A 16628-nucleotide genomic window follows, 5' to 3' on the forward strand; every position below is an offset into this window, starting at 1 on the left:
ACAACAATATGATGATCTCTGGTGAACAAATTACAAATCTCTTGGGCAACAAAATCGCTTCCTTGATAAAACCTTGTGCATTTCTTAATAATTAATTTGTAAAACATTTATTTCTGCAACCCATTGCCGCAAAGCTTTGATAAAATTTCCTTTCTTATTAAAATGGTATTAGAGATTATATATATCCGGTTATGTTCCGGTTTAGTTAGGCTAATTATCCTTTGCTTTACTTTGTATATAAACTCTACGATGTATCTCTTTTACATTTTAATGAAGAATAATCAAATATCTGAAAAATGGTTATAAAGTTAACACTATGAACTTTATTTATAGAATCTGTATTTTATGTAACGGGAACGGGCGACCTTTCGCAAACGTAAAAGGTGGTCGGAGAAAACCAATCAAACCCTCAATCGCCCTTTGAATGTTCGGTTCTTCACTCAAACCAATCAATTAAATATGGTTTAATGTGAATTTCCGGTTCAGTAATGATTACTGGTTTTTTAAATCCGGGCCGGACCGGGCCGTATCTGAATTTATGAACACACTTTCCTAATGAGAATCGTTCGTGGCGTCGCTGTGTGTGATCTGACCAAAATCAAAGTGTTACGATTCGATATCATCATCGTCTCTCTCTCCCATTTGTGATTTTCTCAAACCCTCCTCTTTTCTCGAAGTGCTCTCATGGTGCTTCCGCTCTTCCGGCGCGCTGCGATCGCCCGGACTTCCTCGCTTCTCAGAGCTCGTCTTTTCGCTCCTGCCTCCGGATTCCATTCTCGGTACGCTTATTCTCTCTATCTAGTCCCGCCTCTTTCAAAGTATTTGATGTTGCCCTTCTTCCATGTGTGATCTTTGGCAATTGGATGACTGAACTGTTTCTTAGTTCGATTTCGTTTTCTTCTTCTTCTCTTTAGGCAATCTTCCTTTGACTTTTTGGAGTTGTTATTGCGTATTGTATAGTGATGTTGTTCTGTGGGTAGAAAGAATGCCAATCTGGTTTTGTTGTAACCAATTTAACTATCTATTTTTCTCTCTGAAATGGTATTACGGGTCTAGTTTGTGAGATGAAATTTCCATTTTTATGTTACTCGCTGTGAACAACAAGTGAGTGTCCTTCCAGTCTCGATTTATTCTAATAGCTCCCAGAAAATAGGAATGCATTTCTTATATTTCTGTTCATAGAAGCTAAAACTGGTGTGATTTCTCTAGCTTTCCAGTACATTTGTGCTTTGACCATGAACTTTCTTATTCAGCTTTTCTGATGGACTATACCACTTGGACGACAAGATTCGTAGCAGTAATGGTGTGAGGTTTGTGTTCCATACCACAAATTTCTGTAATTGATGATGGTTTCAAAAAAGGTTTACCCAAATTTCTGTTAAATCAATACTAATTACTAAGTTAAGAACACCATGAACAGTCTATTCCAGTTCCTTTTCTCTAGGTTCAGCTCTATCCTGTCTATTTTTTCTTTTAAGATCTCTTTTTTAGTGGATGAAGTGTTTTAGTTTGTCGATACAAGATGACTTATGGGTTAGACTGTTAGTTCATATTCAGATCTTGTCTGTTCTACATTTTCAGGCCTGCCTCTATAGACATGATTACAAGAATGGATGATAGTCCTCCAAAGCCTTTTGTAAGTTGAAGAGTTAGTACTGTTTCTTTTCTTTTCTTTTTTCACTTTTATCTATCCCTGTTTCTCACATACATTGTTTTCTTGTAGTTGCGATTTGGCGTGCAAAACTTTTCATCTACAGGTATTCATCGATTGTTATGTCATCTTATGGAAGAAAGATCTTCATAAATGAGTCTACAAAGCAATTCCATTATAGAATTACTAAACCAGTTGATTATGGGACTTTCATCTGATTCGAGCAACCTGTCGACAATTGTTAAATTGTTCTAGCCATAAGAATTACCAACACAGATATTAAGTGGGTGATAAGAATAATTAATGGAAACTTTCTTATCTTATAAAAAAAAAAGACATGTTAAATGATGCAAAAAATTCCATATCACTCTTTTCTCTGATGTTTGTGCTTCCATCATACTCTTAGCTATAGCGACAGGAGATGCAATCAATTATACAAGATTTGTCCGTTAATCTAATTTTTCTTTGGGTTGTAGGACCCATATCACAGACGGTTCTTGCAATGCCAGCATTGTCTCCTACTATGGTAGGAAATTGGACTTCAATCTTGTAAAGAAATTTGGACTTCAATCATTGTTTTATGTTTGCTGGGCTTTTGCAGAGTCATGGAAATGTTGTGAAATGGATGAAGAAAGAAGGTGACAAGGTGGGTTATTGTTATTTTTGGTTGTCAAAATTTTACTCGACTTCTATGGTGTTGTCTAAGAATGATCATTATAGGAGAAAGACGATAAATTGATAAATTAGCTGGCAAAGAAAATATAGGATGTGGAAGTTCTCATTAACAGGTATGAATTTTGGTTCTTCCTGACAGGTAGAGGTGGGTGATGTACTATGTGAAATAGAGACAGACAAAGCCACTGTAGAATTTGAGAGTCAAGAGGAAGGGTAATTCTGAAAAAGCCGGTTCATGATTTTATGTGTTTTGATTTATGTTTTTTATTTCAGTATACCTTGGTAATTCAAAAAGCTGACTCACAATAAGTACAGTATATGCAAATGTCAATTGGCTTACAATGAAGCATGGTTCTGTAGATTTCTGGCCAAGATTTTAGTCACTGAAGGATCAAAGGATATCCCTGTTAATGAACCGATTGCAATAATGGTAAGCACAATGGCTGTCTTATACATTTAAAAAAACCAAGTATGATCTCACAAAAGGTAATGCATGCATCAACATATGCTCATTAGGAGTTCCTGTTTGTTTATCTAGTCTGCTCTTGGCCTCTTCATTTTCTTTGGTTTCCTGGGTTTACATCCTGAAAGACTTGACGAATCATAGAGATGTATGGTATTTCGTTGTCAAGATTTATTGTGGAAAAAATGACCAAGATCCAATCTCATGCTTTCTTCTTCAAAATATTTCCTTTTGTCAACCTGGTTGTCATGTCATGTCCCCTACATCATTATATCGTAGGGTTTAGGATGTAGCGTATAAGGGTTAGGGTTTGGTCAACATCTTGCTACATAAGTTTGATGGATAAGAGTGTAATCTTATATATTTAATTGTAACCAAGGTTGAGGAGGAAGACGACATTCAAAATGTTCCTGCTACCATAGAGGGTGGACGAGTTGGCAAAGAGGAAACATCAGCTCAGCAAGAGATGAAACCTGACGAAAGCACACAACAAAAAGGTTCCATTCAGCCCGATACATCAGATCTTCCCCCACATGTCGTCTTAGAAATGCCAGCACTTTCTCCTACAATGGTATGAAATTCCATATTTTATGCTAGCTTGTTTTGGAGGAGAAGGCATCCACCTTTCTATCCTGAAACGCTGATTCATTATTTGTTTATTGATGTGCAGAACCAAGGTAACATTGCCAAATGGTGGAAAAAAGAGGGTGACAAGGTTAGTTTGTGGTGACCCAAGACTGAGTGTAAATTGGCATTGTAATTTCACCACAAGATATCTGGTGTTTATGCACTTTCCCGTGTTGATTCTTTTCATTTCCTGGTCAACAGATTGAAGTGGGTGATGTCATAGGTGAGATCGAGACTGACAAAGCCACTCTGGAATTTGAAAGCCTTGAAGAGGGGTATACCTAACATCTTGTCGTCTTATTCCTGTTAATAATCACTTGGAGCATAAACGACATTTCTTTTTCTAGGCAGCATGTTGATGTTCATTCTATATAGCATTCACTATCTGTGGATAGTGCTTCTTTTTTGTTTGGTTTAAGTGAGAAGTAAATGTTGATTGCGAAAGTAAGGTCTGTTCAAGTGTTCTCCCTTGAACTGAATCTGATTTAAAGGCTGATTTCATGTTTCTTAGTTTTCATATGAGTATGGGCTTCCTCTACAAAAACAGATTAACTGGACTGCATTAGTATTCAGATGAGTGATGTTATATTAATAGATTGTATAACTTGTTGGATGACTTTTGGTGTAGGTACTTGGCTAAAATTCTAATTCCTGAAGGTTCCAAGGATGTGGCGGTTGGAAAGCCAATTGCCCTTATAGTAAGTTTTTTACTTCAAAAGTACATTAACTGAATTCTTTATGCCAGAAAACTGTATTACGGCGACCGGTATATTTGATCCATTTGTTTTACTAGCCTGTGTGTAATGCATTTTGTGCATAAATTGGTGGACACTCTTATAGTTCCATGCTACGTTATATATTGCCTGAAGTAAAGGTTATGCCTGCACAAAAAATCTTTGAAAATACAATTGCTTGCAGAATGGGGGATATTATAAGCTAATCCTTCTTCTCTGTAGGTTGAAGATGCTGAAAGTATTGAAGTCATCAAGTCTTCTTCCGCAGGTAGTTCTGAGGTTGAGACAGTTAAAGAAGTCCCTCACAGTGTTGTAGATAAACCTACAGGGAGGAAAGCAGGCTTCACAAAGATCAGTCCTGCTGCAAAGCTATTGATTTTAGGACATGGATTGGAGGCATCATCAATTGAGGCGTCGGGTCCCTATGGTACATTACTGAAATCAGACGTTGCGGCCGCAATTGCTTCTGGAAAAGTTTCTAAAACATCTGTTTCTACGAAGAAGAAGCAACCGTCAAAGGAGACCCCGTCTAAATCCTCATCCACATCGAAGTCTTCTGTGACACAGTCAGATAATTATGAAGATTTTCCCAATAGTCAAATTCGCAAGGTAAATTAACATATTATTAACATATTTACTACTCTCTATGTGGAATGATGAAATATTTCCTGCTGAAGCATTCTTCCTTAAGGGGAAAACATACTTTCAGCATTAATGTTTGCTGCTAGGATCATAATGAAAAGCTGCCTTCTGTTTGACTTTTCCCACTTGGCAGATTATAGCAAAACGTTTATTGGAATCAAAACAGAAGACACCCCATTTGTATTTACAATCAGGTTGGTGACTCATAACCTTTGTATTTTCTTGGTGTATTTTATTTGCTGTTTAAGCATTTGATTGTGCCTGCAGATGTTGTATTGGATCCTCTTCTTGCATTTAGAAAAGAACTTCAAGGTTTGTAGACTGCTCCTATCACACATCCTGGTATTTATTAACAACTTGAGAGGCTCAAAGTGAACTGTACTTTCATAAACTACAGAAAACCATGGCGTTAAAGTGTCTGTCAATGACATAGTTATTAAAGCAGTGGCAGTCGCACTGAGGAATGTACGGCAAGCTAATGGTGATAATTTTCTCCTCGTAAAGAGAAATTATTTTTTAGTTTGAGTTTGATGTAATGATTTGTGGATTGGAATCGTATGGTTGTTTTTTCTCTTTTGCTTGGTCAACCCTTTTTTATGGTTGCTTAAAGTTCTCTTTCTCAATGTCTGGCAGCTTACTGGGATGCTGAGAAAGGAGATATCGTTATGTGTGACAGTGTTGACATATCAATTGCAGTTGCAACTGAGAAGGTACAGTTGTGTGTTGGATTTTCTGATTATTTCAACAGTTTAGTCCTCATCATCTTGGCATGTGTTGCAGGGCTTAATGACTCCAATTATCAAGAATGCAGACCAGAAATCTATTTCTGCTATTTCCTTAGAGGTAATTTTCTTCCCTCTGAAGTTTAACGAATATAGAGGCACACTTGTTTGATCAGTTCTTACCATATTTCATGTGCTGCATATCGATAGTTATGAATTTTGATTTGTCAATTGATTTTTGGAGCAGGTTAAGGAGCTGGCACAAAAGGCGCGTTCTGGAAAGCTTGCTCCTCATGAGTTTCAAGGAGGGACATTCAGGTACTCATCATGTTAAGTTATTAAGCATCGTCTGGAATTATCAATCATGTGAAACTTTTCCTACTTAAAGAGAAAACCATACTTTATCGTTTTCCAGCATATCAAATCTAGGGATGTATCCTGTGGACCATTTCTGCGCAATCATTAATCCCCCTCAGGTAATCGTAGCCTTAACGATGCACCCTGAATTACAGATTGAAGATTAAGTTTTGATGTTTGTAATTTGTGTGGTGGAAGATTTAGTTTAGTATTTATAGAGGTGCAGATGTGTTTTTTAGATAATAAACTTCAGGACTGTCAATTGTCTTGCAGGCTGGGATTCTAGCAGTTGGTAGAGGAAATAAAGTGGTTGAGCCAGTTATTGGACTAGATGGTGAGATAGTAGTATCCTTTTGGGTTTTCAACTAGGGTTGCTATTCTGATCATGGTATGACAAGTTTTCGTCATTGTTTCAGGAATTGAGAAGCCTTCTGTTGTAACGAAAATGAATGTAACGTTATCCGCTGATCATCGGATCTTTGATGGACAAGTTGGAGGTAATGCAACACTTATAGATCCCTTCTTTTCAAGTTTTTCTATGTTTGAGTCCGTAGTAAAGGCAACACAATGCTGTCGCTTATAATTCACTGTGTTTTCTCCTTTGTTACTACTCATTGCTATTATGAAACCGGCTTTGTTTCAGCTTCGTTTATGTCTGAGTTGCGTTCAAACTTTGAGGATGTTCGACGACTTCTTCTGTGAGAAAGATCCAACTGTTTATCAAATGAATCTTGGATTACTACATAATAAACCTCGGACCAACCCACGTGCACATCCAGAACCAGAAAGAACTGCTGGCCTACAGGGTTAACTCTGATCACATGTTTCATTTTTTTCCATTTGGTTCATACTCTACCAAAATTTGTTTTGGTCTTATAATTCGTCTTATAGATTGGTAACTTCATGAGGTATTTTTTGTTTGCTCTGTCCTCTGCAAAATAAATAAATTCAGCTGTCAATAACACAACAGGTGAAATCATTAAAAAGTATTTTACCCTCACTACCATGGGTTTAACCTTTAACTATCACATAATTTCGTTCTACAAAATTTTATTTTTAGAGCTCCAAGAAACGATTTATAGTATTTAGTGTTAAAATCAAGAGATTACAAAATGTATATCCAAAATTTTGGGTTTAAACTTCATTGAAAAAGAAGGAAATTTCAGAGATTTGAAGGTAATTAATGCAGTTGAAATGAATCATCCGAAGTAGTCTAATGTCTTGCAGATAATGTTTTTACCTTTCGAAATAAACAAGATTATCACAAACACGCATATAAATATTGAGGCAACAAAAGAAAAAAGTATAAATTTGTTGCCAAATTTGTAATTTTCAAAACTTCGGCCGGAGAAGAAAAAAATGAGCGGCTTCGCGGTTTCAAAACCGGAGCAGAGTCTTTATCGTCTCTTCGATTTCGCAAAGACGGCCATAATCAACATCTTCGCACATCCTTATACCACTGTCTCTAACAAACCCTTTTTCTCTCAACTCCATTTCCTTTACAAAGTCTCATCCTTTATGTCTCTCTCTGCGTGTTTTTAGGTTTGCGAATTGTACTGTGGCGGAGCTCCCGACACTGACAAGTGGGAAGCTGCTCCGATTGGTCACTACATCGGAATTGGTTAAACCCATGCTCAGTGTTAGATACTTGTATAGTATCAGTACGTCTTCCTCGGAGACTGATGAGTTTGCCCTTTTTTCTTTTCTTTTTGGGGTAAGTAGATACATCGTCTTCTGGAATTTCTTCTGTACGAGAAGCTTGGGAGAGTCAAAGGAAGAACTACGATGTGGAATTTTTTGAAGCTGATCCTTCCAAGGCAAGGCCTTCATTATTAAATTTCTTTTACCATGTGTATCAGCTAAGCTAAAGTAATCTGGAGCACAATTCTTAGTTTTTTACTTCATTTGGTGTCACAGGATGATCTTGAAATCCAGCTACAGAAGAAGTTGGGGCAGGCTGATTTAGTTTCCTGTTGGCGCCATCTGCAGGTTTGAGATTTTGTCGTTTGTTGTCTCTGCGCCTATGAAAAATGTAGCATATCAAGGATGTGATGGTCTAAAATCCCTAGAAAATCTTCTTTCTGTAGTTATGCTTTGAAACTGAGGAGAGTGCGAGAAGACTCCTTACTAATGTAGCATGTTTATTGAAACCAGGGGGTTATTTTTTCGGTATTACTCCTGACTCGTCTACGATCTGGTAATGATGTTTTCCTGTCCTCATTGTCGTAACGTGAATGCCCGTGGTGATATTCTATGTCCTTCTTGCTCTTTCTTTTCCAAATGATTTTCTGCCAGTTTGTGTCCTGAAACCTATCACGAAATACCTTCCATCAAGTTTGTTGTGTCTAATATCAAATGCGTGTACATGAGAAAGCATCTCAATTGATTGTAGGGTTATATTCTTGGTTTCAGAGTACTTATATTGTGTGAAACTGTCTTCTCTGTTTAGATAACTCGAATTGGTAAATTTGAAATGTCCTAAATTCCTAATGTTTCCTGTGAATTGACACTAAGGTTTTCAATGCATCAATTTCAGCATTTGAGTGCCTATATATTTGTTCAGTTGGAGTGCGCTCCTTAACATTCTGGTCAAACAGGGCTAAGTACCAGAAAAATGTTGAAGCATACCACAACAGAAGCGGTGCAAAGCCTAATGTATTTCCCAACTACATTCGGTCTGAAAGTTACATGATCACTTTCGAACTGGAGGAAGAAAAGTGAGCATTTTGTCTGAGATCAATTCATTTTGCCATCAAGTTCCTTTTCTGAAATTGGACTGTTTGTCATTTTCTTCTCAGATTTCCGCTGTTTGGAAAGAGGTACCAGCTGAAATTTTCTGGTGACAGTGCTTCGGAAGACCATTGCTTGGTTCACTTCCCAAGCTTAATCAGGTGGGCTCTCGGGCACCATGATCTCACCTTTTTTTTTTATTTAGAAAAATGTAACACTAATTGGATGATATGAAATTACCATGTCAACAATGTGTACTTGTTGAACTTAGGGCTTGTATTTGTTCTTAAGCTCTTTAGTAAAACTAGATTTCCATTGCAATCCTACTCGTGATATTGCTTCTAGTTGAGCTACAAATGACATCTAGCTTGTATAAATCTTTGATTCTCGGTCATCTAACTTATTCTTTTGTTGTTTGCTATTCAGGTTAGCGAGGGAAGCTGGCCTTGAATATGTGGAAATTCAAAGTTTAACAGATTTTTATGATGATAACAGGTTTGAAAGTCTTCCATAGTTGCAGATTCTCAATCTTTTATCATGAGCTTTTGTATGTTATAGTTACTCCTTTCTAAGGTTGTATAACATTGCTGATGCTGTTCAACTCTTCTTGTCAGAGCCCAATTTGCAAGCTTGCTGATGAATGCTGGCCCGAACTTCGTTGACCCTAGGGGAAAACTTCTTCCACGAGCATTTGATTTGTTAGGTAACCTTGCCATCATCTTATACCAATCATATCATATATAATCTCCAGTTTTGATATTTTCTAGACACATTTATATCCTTATTTTGCACAGGGCTCTATGCAACATTCATATTTCAGAAGCCTGACCCAGATCTCGAACCTCCTCTAACGACCCCAATACCTTTTGAGAGCTCCAATAATCATGATGAGGCAAGTGCCTTTTTCTTGTCATATCTCGTTCTATACAAGTATAATAAAATTACTCTGAAACTTCCTTTTCACTTGAGAAAAAAAGTCTGGCCATAGCTCTAGCATGGACTGTATAGTTTTTAGTTTGTAACACAACAATGCTTCAGTCTCCAGTTCCTTGCCCGGATGTTATTGTAGTTGATCCATTTATTAAATTGTTCTTCACGACTTTGCAGAGAGAATTGCCGGTGATCACGGTGATCACTGATGCAAGTGCACCGGCAGAAGATCCATCACAAGGACTAGGGAAGATTAGTGAACAAAAAGGAATATTGGGACCAGGCCCTGCTGATTTACGTTTCTCTGAGGCAATTTGATGCCTTTTTTCTTTAGGAAGATGTACTGCTTTGTTGATGTAGCGAAAGTGGTATATAAGTAGTGACACAGATGAGGTAAAGCCAGCGCCTGGGTTTTGCTATCAGATCACGTGTTCCATGGATTTTTAACAAACATTTCCAATTTTCCACAATATTCAACAACACTTGACATTGATAGTTTTCTTTCTTTGATTCGAAAATAAAATGAGCAACAGATTTAAAGATCCATCCTGGTACAGTTCACTTCAATCAGAATCAGAGTCATGCCTCCTCTTTTTCTCCTTCTTCTCTTTCTTGTGCTTCTTTCTATCATCTGAATCACGAGTTCGTCGCTTCTCATGCCTTTCACGTTTGTCACGCCTATCATGTCTCTCTTCCTTCTCTCTCTTTGCAGGTTTCCTCTCCTCATGCCTATCCTTCTTTTGGTCCCTCTCAACATCATCTGGTCCATCTTCAACAGTTTTGACCCCTGATGTATCTGCAGGCAAACGTGCTGGCTCTGCATCTTCTTTCTGAGAGGATGCAAGGGTGCTGGGATCTTCCCAAGGTCGTGGTGCTCTGTACAGAGATAATAGAAAGAAATGTGAGAAAAAAGGACAAAGGTAAACTACCAATAAAGCATAAAGCCATTAACATAGTTAAAAATTAAGAGATTTTCAGGCAGAAATAAGAACTTACTTTGCATAGCCAAGGCCATGAACCCACACAGCATCAGCATTCCCTGCACCCAAGTCCTCTGCTGTTGAACCCCTCTTGACAAGTTCAGTAAACTCTTGCTTATCAAGGCGATTTCCTTGTGGTCTTGTAGAGGACTTTGGCGCCAAGCCAAGAGCCTCCCTCATGGCCTGTTCCTCTTGTTCCTTAACTCTTTGAATCTCCTCTTTCATAGCATCCATCTCAGAACCCTTTTGCTTTTTATCTCTAGCATACCAGTGAAGATCTTTACCTGTTCAGTTGTTGTACATGAAGAATGAACGTCAGTCAAAACTCCGTAAACTGAAGATTAATCTACAAAATCTATTAGCTAGAAAGGAAAGGAAAAGCAAGATACACTATACGCAGATTCCTCACAGAGAAAAGACGAAGGCAGTGAATTTATCAAAGGAGTAACTAAAGTAAAACAACCATTGACTGCCCAAACTCCAATGATATTGTCAAGATGACTAGTTACAACTTACAACCACAGAGAGTGTGTCATAAGATAAGAAAAAGTACCTTTTTGCCATCTTCCAACAGGGGCTTTGATACTGTGACCCAAATAGTTCTCCCTATATTTATCAGCCTTGACTTCATCCCAACTGAATTCTGCACATTTATAAACAAATCCAATTAGTAATACAGTTTTTAACTATGCAAAATCATTATAAGCAGCTCATGTTCTACATCATTGATTTGCTTCTCGTAAACTCATCTTCTCCCCACAAATGCTTATAGACAATTCAATCCAAACAATCAAATCATAGATCGTTCATGAAGGAACCACCCCAAAACAAAAATCATAAAAATAGCAGAGAAGAACCAACAAGTTGGATGATACATAGAAACCCTAAAAGTTGAGAATTTTATGTCGGATCTTGTAAATTGAAGCAAAATTCGAAACCAACTATAATGGAAACCTACGATCTCGACCACCGCGAACACCTCCCCTCGTTGGATGATACATCGAAACCCTGAAAGTTGCAACCTTGATATTTCCTCAGCCTGAATCTGATAGATACGAATGGAGAAGGCAAGAAACGGGATTGAAGAAGAAGGTGATTATTATTATGGGCCTAATAAGGCTTTAGGCCCATTTGGGGTTAAATAGAAACAAAAACATGAAAAGACACGTGTGACACATGTCGTCTAGAAAGGAAGAGAAGTGACCACCAGACAATTGTGAGCCTAATCCAACCGATTCATTTCAAAACCCTAAACTCAAAATCCGTCTCGGTGTATCAACAATGGCTGAAGAAGCTCAAGATCGTGCTAATGGCTCTGATTCATCTCCTCCCATAAAGTTACCTCCTTTCATCACCAACCTATTCGCCTTTCTTCAACCTAAGCCTCCTCCTGCTACTGTTGATGCCAATGCTCCTAAACCCACCAGCGAGAAGGAACCTCAGAAGTCGACCTACGAGACTGTCTCTTTCCCTTACACTCCACCCAAAAGCGCAGAGCCAATCAAGTTTGAGGCTGAGCCCAGCTCTGGCAGGACTTCTAACTCCGTCATCCTTTGGCAGGTGATTTACTAAGATGTGTATTGAAGGTTTCTCCTTGATGCGATTTGAGTTGGGTTTGGTGAGAGGTGCTTTGTTATGTTATTTATGAGGGGAACAATGGGAATTGTAGGGACCATGGCTGTTTATGGTAGATGTTCATAATTATGACTCTCTGACTCAGATTATGGCTTCTTGTTTACTTGAAGCTGTTCTGGCTTTTTCCTCTCTATCAACAGGCAAATAGTTCGGTTGATTTCTTCCATGTTTCCAATGTTTCACTGGTTTCAGTTAGTTGCAGTGTGCTAGATTGAATGTTGAAAATGGTTTCAGTTTTTGTTATGCTTATGTAGCTTTTATCTTTTCGATTCCTGATATTGTTGTACGCATTATAACGCTTTAGAGGACCTCTAACAGTTTGATGGAGTAGAAGGCATGTTATTTGTGTTCTTCTCGCTTTCCTAACTATTCAACAGTGATCAGTTTTCACAGTGGATTGCAAGCTTTGCAGTAATCAGAGCGAGCTTTCAAAGGCTGACTTGATATTTGAATAGCGTGACTCTAGATGTTTTGGTTGTCGTGTGCTTTATTTGTTCTGATTATGTTCATACCCTGCAAAAAGTTGAATTCTTTCATGATTAATTTAGTGGAGTATTCGCTAAAACTATTTCAGGTATATGCACTTGGAGGGTTTCTTGTCCTGAAGTGGGCCTGGGCAAGATGGAACGAAAGGAAGGAGACAAGTGACAAAAATGAGGCGACGGGTGATGATGACCAACCTTCTAATCAGAAAGATGATGATGATCAATCTTCTGATGGGCATGAAGACTAGTCATATTGCATGAACACGATGAAAATGTTGCCTATTTTGGTTCTGTATAGCAAAAACACCGAAAACTTCACCATGAAGATTTCTTATTTTCCATTGTATGTACTCGAATCTTGAGTTTCATCTCCTTATCTAAGGGGACTTGAAATCTCTTCTCATGCTGGCAAATTTTTTTTTTTTACTGGACAAATCTCTTCTTGTGTTGTGTTCTAGTGATGTTGCTGTGCAGTATCTCCTTGGTTCGTGACTAAATTTGATCATGTTAGGGTTTCAGTAGACGTTGCCCTCATTCGCCTGCAAACTATCATAAATCGAACAAATGAACACACAAACATAATCAATAAAACGGGATTTCAATACATATCAACGACCTAGAAGGCCCTATAATGACCACGTTATGAAGTCTTCTATACAGTATGACGTTATACAAAGCTGATATATTCTACAAACAGTGTATACAACAACCACAACACTCTACAAAGATCCAACAATCATATCACGGCTTCACAGACATCCAACAGAATCACACTCGCCTAAATAAGCCATCATCTGAACCACTAGTAGGAGGCAGCCCAATTGGGCGTGTGTAATAAGGAGTTGAATACAATTCTCTACTACTTAGAACTGAATCCGGATGCAAGCTTCGAGTAGGTGTCACAGGGGTATATGTACTTACTCGTCTATCTAAATTGAAGCTAGTTGAGGATACTTGGTTACCTTCAAAACCAGATGTTCCACCAGAGATTGCACTGCCTGAAACACTTGGTGTGCCTTTATTAAGTCTGAAGCCTGGAACATCAATCATCGGTGGACCATCTGCCCTGAAGCTGGACCATAGTTTTGGTCCACCGATGTATGGGGTGGTCAAAAGTCGGTCATCCACTGACAAAGGAGGACTGGTTTCTAGTTGGCTTTGGAAGCCAGTATTTAGGAGATTGTTTGAGGCTGTTTTGGTGAAAAGCTGATCTCCAGGTACTAGGGGGATGTCTCGCTCAGGCATATGGGTAACCATAGCGTTCTGAGAACTCGAAGCTAGAAAACAGTTCCTATTTGAAGCATCAGATGAAAAATCAGTGGGTACACGGAAAAGTCCAGCACAGCCAACAGGAAACTCTACCATGGACCCAATGCTGGAAGCAGGGAGAGATGGTTTAGTACTAAATGCTGGTTCTATCGGTAGTGCGTACGTGTTCATATATGAACCTGGTGTTGAAGGATATGAGCTTTCAGAATGACAATCAGGTTTTCTGATATGTAGGCTATTGACTTTCTCTTGCAGAGACAACTTCGCTTGCTTTAGCGCAGTGAGTACAGTTTCACAAGTATCAGACTTCCCCTCTTTCAGTGGAACTAATGGATAATCTACTTTCTGGATGGCAGTGGTAGTACTGTCAAAGGAACCACCTCTCGAGTTTGGTTGTGTTACAAGAGGTGACTGAATAGTTGATGAAGAGTGCTCATTGATACCTTTACAGCTCTGTGGATGGGAGTACTCACTTTTAGGGCTCTCAGAAACATGTTTTCTTTTGTCTCTAGAAGAAGAAGCATCTTGTTCCAGAGATCTGGAACCACAACTTTTGCAGCACTTATCAGGTGACGTTACTGAATTATCAGGTGAACCATGTGACAAAGTTTCAAACGATTCCCTAAAGTCAACTTCATTAGCTATAGACCTTGTATCACGGAGTGAAGGGACTACTGTGGAACCTTGAAGCGGAGATTGGGCTTTTTCCCCGTTACTTTCATCCGTCACATCAGAATGGTTTCCTACGTCACATAAATCCTGCAAGATTGGACAAGAACTATTGTTCAGGATTTCCAGTGAACTTACTGAAAAATTTTCTTAGATTGCTAACTAGTTGATATATATATGAGCGGAGACTAAATTCAATTTTTGTGAACTAAAAATGATCTCATAGATAATGTCTTCAGGAACAAGATGGTTATATAAGAGAGTAAATACAAAGAAGAAGAAAAGCAAACATTTTTCATAACTTCCTAACACAATGGAGAGAAGACAGAATAAAAGAGTCAATGTAAACGCATGCAGATTTCTTGATGTAGACTGCAACATCTGTGCAATTATCAACGTCACATAAAAGAAACTTCGTTGGTTTATTCATATAAGCACAAAATATACCATAATCACAATAGATGAACTAGTTCAAGAGTATGAATAAGATCCCTCAAAAATTTCAAGAGGTCAAAGCCTGAGACATGGGGCATACCAGGGCAGATGATTTATTCTCTCTGAAGTTTTTTTCCCATTCCCTTTGAGTCTCTTCCATATCTTCAAAAGATCCGATAACTTGAGCACGGTTTTCTAATGCTCTCTCCAAGTTGATATCCGTACTGTTTTGTTTCTCTAAACCATTTGAATTTGACAACTTGTTCAAACTTTCGTCTCCCTTCACGACAGCAACATCCACCACGGTGCTGGATGCATCTTCATTCGCTTGAGGAAGCATTTCAGTGCGAACTCCATTTTCTTGAAAATCAACCGGATTTCCATCTCTCTTGTAATCGTCAGATACATTTCTGGAATATTCAAAAATGTTGGTTACTCTAATACACAACATATATTTTCACAATTGCTTTACCAATTAATTCATCAGGTCGATTTACTATGTATATAATAAGAGATAAAGAAACCTTCAATCTCAAGTTTCTAGGCAATACTTGCACAATTTGTTTTTCGATTGTCATGAACACAATAATAACCACTCATAAATCACTGAGCAGCTAAAGATAACAAAAACAGACCTTGATTCGCCACGTCTAATTTGGCGACAAGATCTTCCTTGGCGGTGTCTAGGAGAGGAAAAATAAGCACACTCGAAACCTCTATGATGTCTCCTATTCCGGATTTCCTTGATCTTGTCAGAAGAACCTGGTTCCGTCCTACGACCTTTCCAGGATAAACTTTTCCCTAAAACTAAGAAACAAACGAATCTCCGACAGTGAGAGTTGCTCAAATCTCATTAAAACCTTAAAATGAGAAACTTTCCACCTCTCAGATAAAAAAAACTCTCACCTGAATTTGTCTGAGAGTAGCATTCATGTTCAGAGTTTGAATCATAATCATCAGAGACATCATCAGTATATCCATTTTCCTCTAGGATCGCAAGAACATCAGCAGTTGCCTGTTCTGCTTTCTTTCTCTGTAAAGACACAATCTTGAGCTGTTCCTCCAACTCAGCTACCTAAAGATTTAAGACAGGACATAAGACTAAAGAACATTCCACTGGATCATACCTACAAATTATAAAAGAACATACTTTATCAGCGAGTCCATCAAGCTTTGCTCTAGCACTCTTGGAAACAGCTCTTTCAGCAAGTAAACGTGCACGCAGAAACTCAATAGTCATTGAAGTAGGATCTTGTGCCTCTGTATCAACACACCTATAAAAATGCACCAAAACCAAATCTAAATGTGATTCGATTAGCAAAACGATCCTAACCATTTGGAAAAACAGACAGAACTATACCGATGATGATCTAACTTGTCTTGATTCGCCATCGTCGAGAAAACCAAAAAAGATCTGCGAACTTCGAAGATCGTTTTGAAACTGAGCCTGCGGTGTGAAGAAGACGTCTCTCTCTCTTTGAGTAATCAAACTACACAAGTCAATGGAGATAGGTTTTTTAATCTTTAATTAAAGTAATTTTCTCTCTTCTCATTGGTTCTAATTATTTACTAATTTCGATTTAATACTTTTTTTGTGTAGTAGACAAAGTCATGGATTGGATTG

General features: G+C 38.2%; 5 protein-coding genes across 5 annotated transcripts; 3 read left to right on the forward strand and 2 right to left on the reverse strand.

The window, feature by feature from the left end:
* The first annotated feature begins 498 nt into the window (after positions 1 to 498).
* LOC9313917 (dihydrolipoyllysine-residue acetyltransferase component 1 of pyruvate dehydrogenase complex, mitochondrial) lies at positions 499 to 6874 on the forward strand. Its single transcript, XM_021023998.1, has 23 exons — positions 499 to 779; positions 1254 to 1310; positions 1582 to 1636; positions 1724 to 1757; positions 2128 to 2177; positions 2253 to 2297; positions 2466 to 2539; positions 2687 to 2756; positions 3169 to 3360; positions 3460 to 3504; positions 3618 to 3691; positions 4045 to 4114; positions 4373 to 4759; positions 4926 to 4986; positions 5060 to 5104; positions 5190 to 5273; positions 5426 to 5502; positions 5573 to 5635; positions 5762 to 5832; positions 5930 to 5990; positions 6145 to 6205; positions 6288 to 6368; positions 6515 to 6874. The coding sequence occupies exons 1-23, from the start codon at positions 685 to 687 to the stop codon at positions 6571 to 6573; spliced, it is 1911 nt and encodes a 636-aa protein (XP_020879657.1). The 5' UTR covers positions 499 to 684; the 3' UTR covers positions 6574 to 6874.
* Positions 6875 to 7162: 288 nt separating this feature from the next.
* LOC9312198 (mRNA cap guanine-N7 methyltransferase 2) lies at positions 7163 to 10036 on the forward strand. The gene is made up of 11 exons (XM_021024001.1): positions 7163 to 7332; positions 7414 to 7492; positions 7594 to 7688; positions 7789 to 7860; positions 7959 to 8068; positions 8469 to 8588; positions 8670 to 8762; positions 9028 to 9096; positions 9216 to 9304; positions 9396 to 9493; positions 9709 to 10036. Exons 1-11 carry the CDS (start codon positions 7231 to 7233, stop codon positions 9847 to 9849), a joined length of 1068 nt encoding a protein of 355 aa, XP_020879660.1. The 5' UTR covers positions 7163 to 7230; the 3' UTR covers positions 9850 to 10036.
* LOC9312199 (multiple myeloma tumor-associated protein 2 homolog) lies at positions 9972 to 11608 on the reverse strand. The gene is made up of 4 exons (XM_002877803.2): positions 11470 to 11608; positions 11065 to 11154; positions 10528 to 10795; positions 9972 to 10407 (listed from the first exon to the last, which is right to left on the reverse strand). The coding sequence occupies exons 1-4, from the start codon at positions 11510 to 11512 to the stop codon at positions 10095 to 10097; spliced, it is 714 nt and encodes a 237-aa protein (XP_002877849.1). The 5' UTR covers positions 11513 to 11608; the 3' UTR covers positions 9972 to 10094.
* A 16-nt stretch (positions 11609 to 11624) lies between these two features.
* LOC9313918 lies at positions 11625 to 13123 on the forward strand. The gene is made up of 2 exons (XM_002876085.2): positions 11625 to 12071; positions 12721 to 13123. Exons 1-2 carry the CDS (start codon positions 11793 to 11795, stop codon positions 12877 to 12879), a joined length of 438 nt encoding a protein of 145 aa, XP_002876131.1. The 5' UTR covers positions 11625 to 11792; the 3' UTR covers positions 12880 to 13123.
* Positions 13124 to 13210: 87 nt separating this feature from the next.
* LOC9312200 lies at positions 13211 to 16499 on the reverse strand. Its single transcript, XM_002877804.2, has 6 exons — positions 16365 to 16499; positions 16155 to 16278; positions 15911 to 16079; positions 15640 to 15811; positions 15105 to 15414; positions 13211 to 14659 (listed from the first exon to the last, which is right to left on the reverse strand). Exons 1-6 carry the CDS (start codon positions 16394 to 16396, stop codon positions 13400 to 13402), a joined length of 2067 nt encoding a protein of 688 aa, XP_002877850.1. The 5' UTR covers positions 16397 to 16499; the 3' UTR covers positions 13211 to 13399.
* Between the last annotated feature and the right edge of the window lie 129 nt (positions 16500 to 16628).

Source organism: Arabidopsis lyrata (assembly GCF_000004255.2).
Source record: "Arabidopsis lyrata subsp. lyrata unplaced genomic scaffold ARALYscaffold_5, whole genome shotgun sequence".
NCBI classification, from domain to species: domain Eukaryota; kingdom Viridiplantae; phylum Streptophyta; class Magnoliopsida; order Brassicales; family Brassicaceae; genus Arabidopsis; species Arabidopsis lyrata.

What these genes read in the sequence shown, in the direction of transcription:
- LOC9313917 (XM_021023998.1), top strand. Translation starts at nt 685, where the DNA reads ATGGTGCTTCCGCTCTTCCGGCGCGCTGCGATCGCCCGGACTTCCTCG. An exon ending in CAGCATTGTCTCCTACTATG is followed by an intron (nt 2,178 to 2,252) that starts GTAGGAAATTGG and finishes GGGCTTTTGCAG; the next exon opens with AGTCATGGAAATGTTGTGAA. An exon ending in TTTCTGCTATTTCCTTAGAG is followed by an intron (nt 5,636 to 5,761) that starts GTAATTTTCTTC and finishes TTTTTGGAGCAG; the next exon opens with GTTAAGGAGCTGGCACAAAA.
- LOC9312198 (XM_021024001.1), top strand. Translation starts at nt 7,231, where the DNA reads ATGAGCGGCTTCGCGGTTTCAAAACCGGAGCAGAGTCTTTATCGTCTC. An exon ending in TCGCACATCCTTATACCACT is followed by an intron (nt 7,333 to 7,413) that starts GTCTCTAACAAA and finishes GCGTGTTTTTAG; the next exon opens with GTTTGCGAATTGTACTGTGG. An exon ending in CACTTCCCAAGCTTAATCAG is followed by an intron (nt 8,763 to 9,027) that starts GTGGGCTCTCGG and finishes TTTGCTATTCAG; the next exon opens with GTTAGCGAGGGAAGCTGGCC.
- LOC9312199 (XM_002877803.2), bottom strand. Translation starts at nt 11,512, where the DNA reads ATGTATCATCCAACGAGGGGAGGTGTTCGCGGTGGTCGAGATC. An exon ending in TGTTGGAAGATGGCAAAAAG is followed by an intron (nt 10,796 to 11,064) that starts GTACTTTTTCTT and finishes ACAACTGAACAG; the next exon opens with GTAAAGATCTTCACTGGTAT. An exon ending in CATGGCCTTGGCTATGCAAA is followed by an intron (nt 10,408 to 10,527) that starts GTAAGTTCTTAT and finishes ATCTCTGTACAG; the next exon opens with AGCACCACGACCTTGGGAAG.
- LOC9313918 (XM_002876085.2), top strand. Translation starts at nt 11,793, where the DNA reads ATGGCTGAAGAAGCTCAAGATCGTGCTAATGGCTCTGATTCATCTCCT. An exon ending in ACTCCGTCATCCTTTGGCAG is followed by an intron (nt 12,072 to 12,720) that starts GTGATTTACTAA and finishes AAACTATTTCAG; the next exon opens with GTATATGCACTTGGAGGGTT.
- LOC9312200 (XM_002877804.2), bottom strand. Translation starts at nt 16,396, where the DNA reads ATGGCGAATCAAGACAAGTTAGATCATCATCG. An exon ending in TTGATGGACTCGCTGATAAA is followed by an intron (nt 16,080 to 16,154) that starts GTATGTTCTTTT and finishes TTAAATCTTTAG; the next exon opens with GTAGCTGAGTTGGAGGAACA. An exon ending in AGAATAAATCATCTGCCCTG is followed by an intron (nt 14,660 to 15,104) that starts GTATGCCCCATG and finishes CCAATCTTGCAG; the next exon opens with GATTTATGTGACGTAGGAAA.